General features: G+C 41.5%; 1 protein-coding gene across 5 annotated transcripts in view; it reads left to right on the top strand.

The window, feature by feature from the left end:
- The window catches only part of CARMIL1 (capping protein regulator and myosin 1 linker 1), a 458,885-nt gene that overhangs the window by 308,057 nt on the left and 134,563 nt on the right, over positions 1-16,265 (top strand). For all 5 annotated transcript variants that reach the window (XM_083187811.1, XM_083187810.1, XM_083187809.1 and 2 more), the window contains 2 exons: positions 3,920-3,996; positions 5,402-5,506. In XM_083187811.1, the coding sequence (XP_083043937.1) occupies positions 3,920-3,996; positions 5,402-5,506 (182 nt within the window). The remainder of the gene's footprint in view (positions 1-3,919; positions 3,997-5,401; positions 5,507-16,265) is intronic.

The following is a 16,265-nucleotide window of genomic DNA, read 5'->3' as shown; positions in this document are numbered from 1 at the left end:
ATCAGAGGGCTGCCCAGTGTTTTAAACACTTCTGCCGCCACCGCTGACAGACCCCCGCCACCCGCTAGCGTTACTTTTTGTGCTACATAACGCCGCCAGCGGTCCCTCCGTCCCCCTCTCCCCATCCCCACGCCGATGAAAAAGCGTTCCCTCCGCCCCCACACCTGCGGATTGCATTAGAGCATCGCATGTGGTTAAAAAACACATGCAATCGCTCCTGCAATTCGATAGATATTATGTGCAGCACATAAGATCTTGAGACCTGACATTCAACCGGCGTGCCCGCGCATCGCGTCAAATGTCCCCCCCAAAAATGCATACAATCATTAGATTTATCGGCCAGATGTGGTCGAAATCGAATGATTGCATGCAATATCTCACAAATGTATGGGCAGCATAACATGTGCTCATACATTTTTCACCACTGGGTAGTACAAATGGGCCCTTACAGACCTTTGCTATGGGGCCTACTGATATCTAGTTATGCCACCGTTGCAATCCGTTTTATATATTTCTTTACTAACATACCAGCCAGTTTAGCTTAGAAATGAGGCATTTTGCTACTGCATGCTTATCTTTGTTTTAGTGTAACGCTTTTATTCCATTGGCCATTATACCACACTATTTCAAATTAAAATGTAGTTAATTGAAAGAACCCTAAAACCTTAATTCGCCACTGTAATGATAGAAAACAATGTTATTATCTTCTCTGCTTTATACTTTTTGTCCAAATGGAAAGAAATCCAGTATCAGTTCTTGTTTAAAAAAAAAAAAAAAAAAAAACCTGCCCACTACCAAATACTGTAGATCCGTCAATTTGTCCACAGTAATTAGGTCAACAGTCATTAAGTCAATCACTATTGATCGACAATGAATGTCGGCACATAAAAAGGTTGACATTCTTTAGGTCGACATAATAAAAGGTCTGCACACGCAAAAGGTTGACAAGAAAATGTTCAACACAGGAAAAGGGTTACATGCGTTTTTCACGATTTTATTTTTGAAATGACTATTTCTTACTTCACGATCCAAGTGGGCATAGCGTTAGATTATAAGTGTGCTCAGCATCGTGGCCGAAGCATGGCAAACGGATGCGGTACAATTATATGCTTTCCGTGTCATCAGATTTCGGAGTAGACACAAAAGACCCTGAAAAACTCATGTTGACCTTTCCTGTGTCGACCATTTTCATGTTCAACCTTTTGTCAATGTTGACCTAAGACCTGTCGACCTTTTTCATGGGTCGACTTATTCATGTTTGACCAATAGTGACTGACCTATTGCTTGTCGACCCAATTACTGTAAGTATCTACACCCCTCCTCCAACCAATAGAAGAAATGACCATAGCAGCGTCTCCTAGTGACTCCCCAGCAGTTGTAATTGGCTGGACTGTGAAGGGTGGTTCTGTGCATTGGCTGAGTATGTGCTTGTGGTACATGGCATATACATTACACTTGCATTTAGTGCCAGATGTATGGTATGGCATCGCAGTGTAGCTGCAGAGTAGAAGCTCTCATTCCAGCTGACCCAAATACAGACAAAGGCCCTATAAGGCCAACTCTAGTGGGGGAGGACTAGGAGTGACATGAGGACAGCAACCACTGATCATCCACTTTGGGCAGCAGAGTAGATTGTCAGAGGTGCATGCTGGTAAAACAATCAGAAAGATAATTTCCATGTCCACAACTTATATTTCAATTTCATTTTCTGCAGGGATGCTCCAAGATTATAGTACAGCTTTATAATGACATGCTGAAAGAGCTGCTGCTATAACTGATATTTCAGCTATGCTACATTACTTCCCATACAGGAAACTGTTGTAGGTAGTTTCCTGGCCTGTGATGTCCTCTGTAGCACCACACCAGTGAAGGGTATTGTAGGATCAGCTCCATAGGCAGAACTGATCTTGTAACATACAAATATGCTGTCTCTCAGAGCACCGCCTCAGTAATGTTACCAGAAAAGTCGCATCCAGAAGTGGAACTGATAGTTTTCATCTTTATACTGGCAGGGAGCTTAAAGTAACATGACATGGAACCAGGCCAATGGAAGAGGAGTAGGTGGAGGGCAGTACAACACACCTGGGTGAATACCTGGAAGTGTACTTGACTGGTTAATCAAGTTTCAAATGACAAAAAACCCTTAGACTAAATTCAGGCTTTATAATGTTAAGGATTTAAATAACGTTTTACTAAAAATGTATGAAGCTTTAAGGCCCCGTTCACTAGGATGAGTTTATCACATATGGTTCCTCGCATCCGATACCCCACCAACTTACCCGGCAGCTACCGGGTGGCAGCATCACATGTGATACATTGTTTGTGATGAACTTGCCTCGCAGGAAAATGAGGTGCATTGTGTAACTTTTCATGCGATTCGTCGCAGCAATGCGTCGGATTCGCATAAAAAATGACCATATCGGATTAGTGGATGGCGACATTTACATTTTTGGACAAGTCAACAGAAAAAACAAAAGCAACACTGCGCTAAAATATAGATTCATTTAATAAAGAATGTAATCATCAAAGTAATAAAAAATATAACAAACACATTTTAAAAACTACAATAACCAGTACTGAGATGGCGTTAACAACACTAATGGTGGGATTAGTAAACTGATTATGAAAACCAGGGTAACTCTATATGGTCAAGTCCTTGAACTGATAGAGATGATGGTTGGGTTAGTTAGTATACATTCCCATTGGATGTAATAATTAATTATTTTCCGTTAGTATGTATTAGAAAGTCAGAATGGCATCATGAAGGTAAATGAATATTAGTACAGTCATTTGATGTTAGTATAGTTACCACTTCTGTTGCAATCAATACAGTGGCTGCTGATTTATGCCAGATGTAATAAAGTGTTCACAGGTGGCCAAGGGATGCGGTCATTAGGTCTACAGCAACTAGGTCGACAGGCAACAAGGTCGACATGGGTCTAGGTCATTAGGTCGACACAAGCATTAGGTCGACATGGGGTTTTTCACAATTTTTTGAACCGACATGTGCCGACAGGCGGTATTTCATGCCCTACCATCCGTGCCGAAGCATTGCGAGTGAAACGGTTCACTTCAAACTGTGTCCATGTTGACAGTGTCAAAATTCTGGTAAAAAAAACAGTGAAAACCCCATGTCAACCTTTTGACTGTTAACCTTGGCCCATGTCGACCTAATGTCGACTTTGACCCATGTCGACCTTGACCCATGTCGATCTTGCTGCCTGTGGACCTTGCTGCCTGTCGACCTAGTGGTGTCGACCTAATGCTTGCCAACCTAGTTGTTGTAGACCAAACGATCCACAACCGGTGGCCACCCGATGGCGATTTAAAAGTTGACGGCTCCCAGCTTGGTTAGCACTTCAATCTGCCTGATCTGCAATCTGCCTTTAACAATGGTCGCCACAGGATTAAAAATAACACTGGTAACAGAATTCACCTTCACTGCGTTTCTCCGCCTCAGATAATCAGCAGCTTCCTCAGAGAGTATCAAGATCAAAATGACGGTCTATATCGCACAGCCGATTTCTCCATTCCTGTTTTTAATCTAGCTTCTGCACAAGTCTCTAATATTTGCTCTTGTAGATCTCTGCTATCATAAAGTGATTATCACAAACAATGGGGGAGATTTATCAAAGCTTGGAGAGAGAGAATGTACCAACCAATCAATTCCTAACTGTCATTTTTCAGACACAGCTTGTAAAATTTGAGGATGTTTATTGGTTATTTTTTTATTTCTCACAACCACAATGTACCATATGTAGTTTTTGATAATGGCCTATGAATATAGAACATACAGTACATGCTAATGACTCTTGCACCTGTTATATAGTTTACATAAATGCTAGCTTGGAATCGAAAATTGTTAAGTATCTTACGTTTTATGTAGCTGTGTCCTGCAATGACTATATTCCCATTTCAGGTGTGTGGTGCACTCCTTCGTGGTGGCCTGAAAAACCTTTCTACGCTCAACCTGTCCAGGACGTTCTTTACCCACAGGTAGAACCCATAATGATAAATTTTCTGAATTATAGTGGAAAAGTTTTTGACAAATATCCATTGCAAGTAGACACTTTGGCCCTTATTCTGATTCACTCGCATAGGCAAATTCCTTCTCAAAAGGACAAAACCATGTGCACTGTGCAGAGAGAGTTAGATTTGGGTGAGTTATTTTGTTTCTGTGTAGGGAAAATACTGACTGCTTTATTTTTACACTGCAATATAGATCTCAATTTGAAGTAAACCCACACCCAAAATAATTCTCTCTGCACATGTTACATCTGCCCCCCTGCAGTGCGCATGGTTTTGTCCATTTGAGAAGGAATTTGCTTTTGCAAGTAAACCAGAATAAGGGCCTTTGTACAGCAAACTGTTCATGTTCGCTACCTTCATCTATAGGATCCTTAGCCTTAAGGCACATGCACATGTTGGGATTTGTGCTTAATTTTTGTGCTAAGTGATCTGACTAGATTTTGACCTCATGCACCCAAGATCTGAGCCGGTGATAGATAACCGCATCGCTATGGCACGCACACCTGGAATGATTTGTGCTTCATTTCTAAGCGATCTAGACAAATCACTTAGACCAGGCATGTCCAAAGTCCGGCCCGGGGGCCAATTGCGGCCCGTGACATCATTTCAAGTGGCCCGTAGCCACCAGCCAGAAGCGGGCGGAGCATCAGATGCAGGATGCACAGCACAGGACCGTATGGTGGGGTCCCGGCGAGCGTGCCTTTACCTTGCTGTCTGCAGCAGTGAGGAGGTGCTGGCCGCCACAGTGAGATGTGTTTGGTGGCTTTCGGGTTAGTCTGCGTCCAACCCCTGGACATTCAGAGAAGGGGGGGCAAGCTACGGGACAGAGTGAATGGGTGCAAAGTGGGGAACATACAGTGAAGGAGGGGCAGGCTGGGGGACATACAGAGAAGGAAGGTCAGGCAGGGGAATATAATGTGGAGGACATACAGGGAATGGGGGCAGGCAGGGGAATATACAGTGAAGGGACACGCTGCGGCACATAAAGTGAACGGGGGCAGAGTGGGGGGCCATTCTGATGTGATTAATAATTCAAAGAATATCAAGCTGAATGGTCGGCCCCGACACTTTTTCACCTCACCAAATCTGGCCCTCGTCGCAAAAATTTTGGACAACCCTGACTTAGACAATAGCCTATAATCACATCATATTTATGCCCCTTTTATTCTTATCAGAGTGTCACTGTAAGCCAATGCACTTATTGCGTATTGGTGAACATTCATATATTCTGATATTTATATGGCAAACTGGGCACTCACGCTGTACGTTTTTATATCTTTTTATTGTTTGCAAGCCATTGTTGCTGAAGATAATAGTAATACTACTAATTAATAATAATAATAATAATAATATGTCTCTTTATGATCAACAGGAAAGGAAAAGAAGTGCCGCCTTCGTTTAAACAGTTTTTCAGCAGTTCTCTTGCTCTAAACCACATCAGTCTTTCTGGCACTAAGCTTGCCCCTGAACCTCTGAAGTAAGTGGTTATATTCAGCCATCATACATCACAATTTTAGAGCTTACTTAACCCTTTGAGTGCCAAGGGAATTCGTCAAAATTGTTGTGAAAATTGGCAAGGAAAATTTTTATTCATCATAATGACCTGTGTTTACCTTATATAGGAAATATGTTTTTTTTTTTTTTACAAAAAATGTTTTATTTGAATTAATATAACAAATGTGAGCGACACTGGCATTTTTAGTCGATATTTTGCATATCTTTCACAGAGCTGTTGGCACTCAAAGGGTTAATGACTTTTCTGAACAATGAATTGTGAAGCATTATACCTATTTAACAAAACAAAGCCTTGGACTGGACATCCTACTCCTAAACATACAGTAATATGTTACCAGGCTTATGTTAATGGTAAAACCTCAGAAACAAATAGTTAGCCAGTAGCGGGTAACTGACAGCTTTTTTTTTTTCTGGCTCAACTTTGTATTTGGGGCAGTGGCGTCATCTGCTGTGGTGACACCCAGTTCGCACTCTGCAAGGACACCCCCACCACCTGCCCGAAAAGTGGGATGGCCTAACTGTAACGGGTGTTGGCTTATACTGTTTACAGTGCCAGATCATTATTTGTTACAGGAGCCAAGTGCAGCAGGAAAGCATCACACTGCAGCACCCAGCTCCTCTGCCACTGCAGCACCCAGCTCCTCTGCCACTGCAGCACCCAGCTCCTCTGCCACTGCAGCACCCAGCTCCTCTGCCACTGCAGCACCCAGCTCCTCTGCCACTGCAGCACCCAGCTCCTCTGCCACTGCAGCAACCCAGCTCCTCTGCCACTGCAGCAACCCAGCTCCTCTGCCACTGTAGCAACCCAGCTCCTCTGCCACTGCAGCACCCAGCTCCTCTGCCACTGCAGCACCCAGCTCCTCTGTCACTGCAGCACCCAGCTCCTCTGCCACTGCAGCACCCAGCTCCTCTGCCACTGCAGCAACCCAGCTCCTCTGCCACTGCAGCAACCCAGCTCCTCTGCCACTGCCGTACCTAGCTCTTCTGCCACTGCCGTACCTAGCTCTTCTGCCACTGCCGTACCTAGCTCTTCTGCCACTGCCGTACCTAGTTCTTCTGCCACTGCAGCACCCAGCTCCTCCGCCACTGCAGCACCCAGTACCTGCCATTGCAAAAGAGTCATCACTTTGGTGTAATGCCTTTTGAGTGTGACACCTGGGTGCGGGTCGCATCCCCCACACCCAGCTAGAGACGCCACTGATTCAGGGTTAGTGAATACATTTATACTTACATCAGGATACTTGCTTTTCCTGGCAATAGTTTTGGAAACATACAAGTTTCTTCTGCTCAAATCATATATATATATATATATATATATATATATATATTGTGTATGTGTGTGTATATATGTATATGTATGTATGTATGTATGTTTGTGTGTATATATATGTATATGAATGTATATATATATATATATATATATATATCATCATACTTAACTGCTTACATCTAAACTAAACCTAAATCATTAAGGAGTTTAGATTTCACTACGGGTTTTTACTTAAAATAACACCTGAACTACCTATTTTCCTTCATAATTATGCTGTAGTTCTTTAGTGTAATGCCCTCTCCTGGAACATCTACTGTTTGCTGTGTTTAAAAGTGTCCTGCCAGTTATTTACAGCAAATGGCTTCCATTGAGCACCTTCACACTCTGGTCCTTTTTATAGCAGTAGAGCACACATATATAAGTCCTCCGGATTGAGAGCATTAAAGCTATTGGATGTCTCACAATACAGATGGACCCAATCAGCACTGAGGGGGTGATTCAACATACTCGGTCCCCAGAGTATTTGTGCTGGGGGCCAATGGTGCGGCTTTGTGCATGCATACGGGTGATTATATGCATGTGCAGAGCCATTGTGCGAATGCCTTCAGCAACTATCACAGGGGGGGGAGGGGGGGGGTTGGTATCGGGCAATGGACAGAGAGGGGGCTAGTGCATGGGGAATCCCAGCGTTTCTTGGGTGTGCCTACAAACATGGTGGGTGCACCCAGAAAACCGCTGGGCATCCCCCTGTTCAGCCATCACCGGGCCAGATTAAAGTCAGATCAGACTGACTGCTATCTGTGAGCGGGTGAAAAGTCTTCCGATTGTCAGTGCCCATCGAAGAATTTGTCACCCGTACGGCCACATGCAAATGGATTTGTCAGCAAACACATCCATTCGCATGCAAATGTTGCCATTTGGACGGTGAAAGGGGGTCGGCATTTGCAAGCCCGGCAGGCGGCATTTTACCGCTCAGTAAGCAGTGAATTTACGCTGCTTACCGATCCAAGTTGAATCACCCCGAGTGTGACCAGTAGGGGTCCTGCTCTGTGATCCTGCAACATAGAAAAAACTGAATACTTTCAGAATAGAGGTGAAAAAAAACCCACCCTCTAATTACATAAACATCTATCGTATATATCTTGCACTAGTAACCCGCCCCAGCTTCGCACAGGAAGCACTAATTATCTGTAGCCAGATGACTTCTGGTGGATGGATGGGGGTGGTCATGTGAGTTTTAGCAGATATCTATAGGTACAGTGCCTTGCTACACCCAAGGACATTTTTTTTTATTTAAGGCAAATGGGAAATTATATTTATTTTATTAATTCATCTTAAGGCCAGCGGATAGACAATGTTTTTTGTTTTTTTTATTTGGAGTAAAAACTTTTCAGTGTGCCAACTCGGGAGCAAGCCACATACAACTGGCCGTGTGAAAAACATAAATTTTCCAAATTTAAGCCAGCAATAGTCAACGATTGGCCTTGTGCTTTGTTGATGGTAATAGCAAAGGCAAGACGCAAAGGGAACTGGAGCCGCTTGAATTTGAATGCTAAATCATTGGAAATCATCGTTAAGCGCGGAATCAGTACGTCTTTGCCTTTGAATTTGCCACCGATGATTGTTGTCTCAATAAATTTGGTGACAATTTTTTGATGGTCAATCTGGTTCCGTTGCACAACTTTGGTGAAAATTGCCAATTCTGTTGATCCGATCACTACCAAACTTCACAGGATCACCCGCTGGGCTAATCTGAACCCATTGCACAACTTTGGTGAAAATTGCCAATTCTGTTGATCCGATCACTACCAAACTTCACAGGATCACCCGCTGGGCTAATCTGAAGATTGCCTGAAAATGTCATCACAATCAGTCACGCCGTTCTGGAGTCCATAGGGAACCCATTGCACAACTTTGGTGAAAATTGCCAAAAAAAAGACATACACACATCGATTTTTATATATGTAGATTAGCCAGATGCATTACAACATTATTAGTAAACCACTGAATATATGGTTTATATGGGTCTCAATGCACCATGCTGCATATCCCAATAGTTGTAAGTGTGTGGATATATTAGAGAGTCTATATATTATGTGCTAATTTTTATTATTTTGCTTTATTTTATTCATGCAACAATGTATAAACATCGGGAAAAAAGCAGCTATCTTGTAGTGGGCTATTATTGTGTGTTCTGTACTGACTTGCTTCAGGCCCATTACACTGTGGCATCAAATGACATGACTTTACTTGATTTTTTTTTTTACACTAGTAAATAAATATTTAGGAGTATGGGACCCTCTGGTTCCAATGGCCCTAGAACCACAAGCATTTGCACTTGTGCAGTGAGTTTGTATTATGCACTGTTTGTTTAATGTTGCTTTCTCCCACTGACTGCCAGTGCTCATTACCAGTGTATGTCAATTATAATCACATCTGATGTAAAGTATCACTGGTGTGTAACGCAACATCGGCTGGTGATCAGACTTCAGGCAGACCTGCACAAGCTTTCACTCTAGCAGGGGGAAGGTTTACATAATGAAATTATAGCAGGGAAGAGAGAAAATGAACCGTGTATGTGCATAATGGCAAGAATGTCTGCTGGGTATAATACCTAGCAGAAATGATAGTAAGTGGGCGTCGATGTCTTTAATTGACATACAGTAGACTGCCTTCGCTGTAAAAACATTACAAACATTGAGCAATGTACAGTATTTACAGAGATTTACAGGAATCTCACCTAAGGTTAAATTGTCAATCATAAGGTTGCTGTAACAGCATTGCTTGCAGGTTTGTGCATAGAGCATGGAGAATCCATAATAAATGCAGGGTGTGTTTAGGAAAAACTGGCTTAGCAAGTAGCAGCTGGTAGTTCCCCAGAGCTCAGGCTCCCTGCTTTATTTGCTGTGTGGCTACAAGGAATGCATGGATCTATCAAAGCAATCTCAGGCTTTTCTAACAAACTGAGAGCTGCTGAGCGTTAGGTGGGGCAGGCCTCAAAAGGCCTCAAGTGCGAGAGAGTGCCTTTATAGACACGTTGTAACCACTGTTTCATCATCTTGATTTGTGCACAGGATACTCTGCAGCTGCATCGATCCTCATTGATGACAGAAAATAGAATTTGACAGCTTCATCTGTAGCCTTTGATGTTTATAATACACTGCTGTACTTTCATTATGTTCCGTCAATGTCCATTTTTTTCCAATTTATATCGTTCCAGAGTCACTTTCTGTACTGCTCCAAATAGTTTTACTGTTTAGTTATTTCACTATACTGGAGCTATGTATCTAAGCAGGAGAGGGGAATTCATTTTCTGTGCTATACAAATCATGTACATGCACACATCACTGCACCAATTACTACATGATCTTGAGGGAAAACAAAGGCTGACATTGGCATGTAGTTTACATAGCATGCTCCTATTTGATGGGCATTAACTGAAACATCCAATGAACGAGCTGGTTGCATGTGACAGGAAGATTGAGAAGGGAGTTAGAGAAACGTATTAAGTTGCATACTGTGAATGTAATAGTGGAAAGAACTGGTTCTCCTACAGTACAAATTAGGAAAATGAGAATATGGCATTACAGGTAATGTAGGTTCTGTAGCACAGTTCAAAATTCAAATAAGGGAGGCACGTCCACTGGTGTAGTGTGGCTCCCCTATTTGAATTTTGAACTGTGCTGCAGCCCCACCTCAGGAGCCGCCACTGCTTAGCTGAGAAGCAACAAGGCATTACATAGGCAAAGTTTAGTGAAGATGTGTTGACGGAACTGCAGGGTATCTGGGTGATAGATCTGGGTGGTATAGGCAATAGGTCAACAGGGTCAAAATGTCAACAGTCAAAAGGTTGACAGTCAAGAGGTGAACAAGGTTAAAAGGTCAACATGGTCAAAAGGTCAACATGGTTTTTCCAGTTTATTAAATTTTTTGGACTTCACCATCCATGTTGGCATAGAGGGAGAATATAATAAGCGAAGCAAGCCATGCAAGGGTGAGTGTTACAGTAATTGATGGTCTGTGTCGACAGGTGTGTACATTGACACAAAAAATGTTGACCTTTTGACCTGTCGACCTTTTGAATGTCGTAGATTTGATTGTCGACATTTTTACCCATTTGATCCCTATTGCATGTTGACCTTTTAATGATGTCCTACTGACTGTCTATATAGACGCTAGATCTATCAATCCACAACCGAACTATGTGAATTCAGCAATGAGTGTAGATACAGTTTTGCCTGCGTTCGCACAGGGACTGATGCTTTGTTAGTGCGCATGTACATGCGCATTTCTGCGCATGTGCATAGGCAGGGTGCGTACACCCATGGCGAACATTCTGTTCTGCATGCATCCAACACAGTGGGCGGGGGGTGGAGAGCATTTGGGAAGGACCAGCGTTTCACAGACGTTCCCATGAGAGCGCTGGGCGTTCTCATTCTAATGCGAGCATGACCGACAGGCAGGGGGGCGGGCAGCTGAAATCTCGGGATGTGAATTTCCCCCTGAACGTGTACATCCATTTGCATGCCCTGCGTGCGAGTCACGCTTGCAAATGGGTGGCACAGCCAACCATTCGCAAGGCGGGGTTTGGTGGACTCGCGAGGCTGTGAATTCGCAGCCTTGCCAATCAACCATAACCCCCGTATTCTACTGCAAGTTGAAGGAGCAGGAGCACCGCATCTCTTCATATGAGTGGATGTAAGGATGTATTTGCTTGCACACCGTGTGCGTGCATCTACACCCGAGTTACATTCACCTCTCCACCCAAGTAATTTATGGGAGTAATTCCCAGATAATGACCGAGAGTCCCACAAAAATTAGATTTTTAAATGTCTGAGATCTAGACCTGTTTTTGACATTAGACTCAAGGCATTTGGCATAAACCTGTTAAAATGAAGCCAGTGATTTTATAGAACAGTTTTTTTTAAAAGGGACTGTGAGCATGCACCTACTTATACATTAAGTAGAATAATTGTTGTTTTGCCGACAATTAAATGTGCTGAGGTTTCCAGTTCATATTTTCCTCCCATCTTGTTAATATAGCGTGACCCAACAAGATAAAACCACATGAAATTGTTAACAAACAAAAAAAGCAACTAAGAATTTTCCATCTAGAAAGGAAAAACATCTTATTATTTCTTACACAGCCATAATACTGTAGAGACATCTGTTTGCTTACAGTACTATTTTCAGCTATGCAAAAGAGAGAACAGATGGATTAAGACTGTATTTTAAAATCTCAGAAGTCACAAAGTGTCAGTAGTCTGTTACAATGAATGTATTGTGGTAAAAAAGGAAGACATTAAAATTCAGGCACGTTGCGGAACCCTAGTTTGTAGAACTCGTTGAATTCTGTATGTTCTGCTTTTGTCTAGAATACTTGATTTATTACACTAATTATATTGATACTTTGTACATTTGGGGGGCTTTTGCTATAGTTTTCATATAGTTGAGCATTTAGTTCTGTCCTTTTAGCCAAAATACTATTAACCTTACTTTGAGATACAAAAATAGATTTTGTCTTCAAATAATAACGATATGACAAATCTAATCAGCACATTTTATTTAATTCAAGAATTTCTACCTCTGTTGGATGGCTGTTTCCCCAATCTACTACAATCTCCTGAGTGTGTATGCGGACAAATACACGCGTAGCAAAGCTTTTTTTGGGGGGGGGGGGCTCTCAGCTTTAGATCTGAAAGGGTCATAAATGTGAATGAGTTGCACCTGTTCTGCATTGGATAGTCACATATTACTGCCCTCCCAACAAATATAGCTGTATATGTATGTGTATGTGTATATGTATATGTATATATATATATATATATATATATATATATATATATATATATATATATATATATATATTGCTCAAAATGGCATTGTATATCTCGCAGATTGACAGTTATTAGGGCTACAACAAAATGGCAACATGTAAAAGGTTTACACATGTAAAGATCAGCATGAGTTGTTCATGTTTTTTTGGTGTCAATTCGTGTACCGCGTCCCCTCATATGTCCTGCTTCGCACACCATACTTCGGTCCAGATGCTTCACTTGTACAACATAAAAAAGTTGCATCTTCTCACTTACATCAAGGTCAGATAAGGTTTGTTCGAATATGCGCTCACTGCGAGTAGAACTGGGTTTATTAAGAACACAGCCCAGTTCCACCTCTTTTACGATAGGTGTATATGTGAAAAAGTGATTTTCCAACAGTTATACCATACACAACTTATGCCATATCTATCAACATTTTTAACATTTCCTGAGTGAAACCATGGCTCTAACTGTGCGGAGTTTGTATATTCTCCCCGTACTTGCGTGGGTTTCCTCCGGGTACTTCGGTTTCCTCCCACAATCAAAAAATACACTGGTAGGCTAATTGGCTCCCAACAAATTAACCCTAGAATATCTGTGTGTGTGCGTGTACATGTGATAGGGAATATAGAGTGTAAGCTCCACTGGGGCAGGGACTGATGTGAGTGTTCAACTATACTCTGTAAAGCGCTGCAGAATATGTGTGCGCTATATAAGAAACTGTTAATAAACAATAGTACACCACTATCTTGTGGGTATGGTCATGTTGCATAGGAAGTGAGTTTCTTCTCTGATACACATTTTGGCCTCCATTGTCTTATTATTTTTGTAAATATATATTTTAATTACCCGGCTTTACTTATTAAGCACCAGCATATTGCTTTATGCTGTACATAAAGTAAATGGTACCATGCTGCAAATAAACGAACATTAATGACGTGGAAAAAATAGTAACGCTGCATCTGCCTGTTTAAAATCACAATCTAAGAGATGTAGGCAACAATTGATACATGAGATGTTGGCATAATAATCTGTGGGGGAATTGCATGTGGCTACAGTAATAGAAGCTTATTTGTCACCATTGGTGACTGGGATTTATGAGCGGCTAACTGTGGTGTTATGTGGTTAGAATGACAAATAACAGTGATTGTTGGAGACTTACAATATGCATTGGTTAGTGTTCACATGTCTTTACTGTCAGTTGCTTTTAGCCATAGCCTATTTGACTTCAAGTTCCTTCATTTATTTTCTGGTTCTGGGGATTTTTTCTTGACTGCATTGATATTAAGTGTGCATCCTGCAACTCTGTTAAGTGTGTGATTTTATTGGATACTAGTTAAAAGCCAATAAAAATGATGGATTCTGTGATGTACTTTAACTTTGAGCTGTGACAATTTTTACTTTCACTTTGATCTGTGACAGTTTTAAGCCCACAAACTCTCCATTCACCTCCAGACCCCATCTAAATTGCTGCCACTTTCTGTTACATCTTTGAGCACACAAAGAAGTTGAGTAGCCTCTAGTGGTCAGTGGCAGTACTTCACCTTATAATGATGAGGCCTAGTTAGCTATATAGATAGATAGATAGATAGATAGATAGATAGATCGATCTACATATATCTATATTTATATCGATAGATAGGGTGATAGCCGTTAAGTTAATGCAGCGTTTCAGGGCCCCTTCGTAAGGACAAATAGCCAGTTATAGCTGTAATGAGCAATATAAGACAATACGAAGTGCAATGGCTTATCATATAAGCTTTTCTGAACTGTGAGAGCATGGCAGTACTGGAGTACAGTATGTGGGCATAGGCACCTGGAGACTGGATGAAACTTCTGGCAGCTCCCTCCGTGACTCTTCCAGCTGATGGTTGCCATATAATATATGCTTTGTTTGCATTTAAGACTTGATGGGGCCAATTAAGTTCATAGTGAAATGGACAATATGTCATCAGACATCGGAAAGCTTTGTAGCTGCGGCACCTTGCGACCGCAACATCACCGTCTTTCTCTCGCAGCTCATAAAGATGCACAGGAAAATGAACAATATTGTCCTACTTACTGTTCATTCTAGCACCCGCCATCTTTGGAAACCCATGCAGTTCCTCTTCCCTTCCTGGGGTGTCGCTGTCTGCTGTTGTGTTTCTAGCATGGGTCTGGTTTGCATATCAGTGCTGATATACTATGCAGACCACACTGTGCTAGAAGCACTACAGCAGACAGCGACACACCCCAGGCAGGGAAGAGGATCTGCATGGGTTATCAAAGATGGCGGGTGCTAGAATGAACACTACCTACTGTTATTCCAAATGATGCATATAAAGCCACACGAGATGACCACTCATCACCGCTCGGGATTGAATCCGTCCTGACCAGTCTGATGCCTGTATCATCAAGTTTATACCTTTTTTATATCTGTCCTTTCATGAATTCAATATGATCTAAATGAAAGTAATTCATGTCAGCTATTTTAAGGGCAAGCTCATATAACATGACATCTGAGCTAAGTTTGTGCTATTAGGAAGAAATATTCAATGTTGTTACTGAGAATGGGCCTGAGGAGGTAATTTCCTTTCATTACATTTCTTTCATTATTACTGTATATTAACATTTGAATATTTCTGTGAGAACAGCGCAAGTACAAATTACAGATGCAAATTTGTAATTCAGTTCTGCCTGTGATTTTAATACTTGTTATTTATCGGGTGAACATACATAAGCTGCAATAGCTATTACTTGTGTATAGCTAGCAACACTATGCATATTTAATTCTTGAATTAACATCAGCAAATATTGCTGCCAAGTGTGATAATCTAATACACTATTTTCCTTTTGGTCCTAATCCTAGTAACATAGTGTTAGGAAAACCAATTAGGTACACAGATATTGAGAACCTAGGCCAGTATTAAAACATAATTAAATTTGTAGCAGTCTTATTTGCATAGGCATCCTGTCCCAGTGGTATTTACACAGCAAAATGTCCATTTAAATGATGGTGCAGCTAATTTATGGTGCCCTCAATGATAGACAGTTCAGCTAGACCTGTTTCTCTTTCAAATCTACCTGCTGTGACTAGAGCTGGGTTAAACCTCATGGGGCCTTAGGCAAAATACCTGTTTTGGCTCCTTTATTATTATTAATACTGTACACTATAGGATTTATATTTTTTGTGGTAGATGGGGAACGGACTTATATTACAGAAAACAATAAAACACATTGACCTCCATAGGAAAAAAAACACCTTGGCTCGTGACGGGTACACATTGACCCTCCATTGGAAAAAAAAGAAAACACATTGACATTTGTGTGCGCTATATAAATGACTAGTAAAAATAATAATAATTACACCAGTAGTGGCGCCACTTACAGTATAGCAGCAAAGCTGCCCATTAGTTTACACTACATGGTTCTTAATTAACATCCTAATAGGATACACATTATATTATATACTATAGATTTGAATCATATTATACCAACAGAGATATAATAACCAACACATTACTGCATATTGGTAGAGATCCCAATAACATGAGAAGCCAGTGTTTGTGATCAAACATGTGACAGGACAGATTTCATGGGGCACAGCCAAGGGCGCCTAGGTTGCCTTGGGAGAAAGCCACGCCGTATGCTGG

Source organism: Crinia signifera, chromosome 5 (genome assembly GCF_055691185.1).
Source record: "Crinia signifera chromosome 5, ASM5569118v1, whole genome shotgun sequence".
NCBI lineage: Eukaryota > Metazoa > Chordata > Amphibia > Anura > Myobatrachidae > Crinia > Crinia signifera.
Note: the sequence above shows the minus strand (reverse complement) of the source record. Positions and strands in the feature narration are given on the sequence as shown.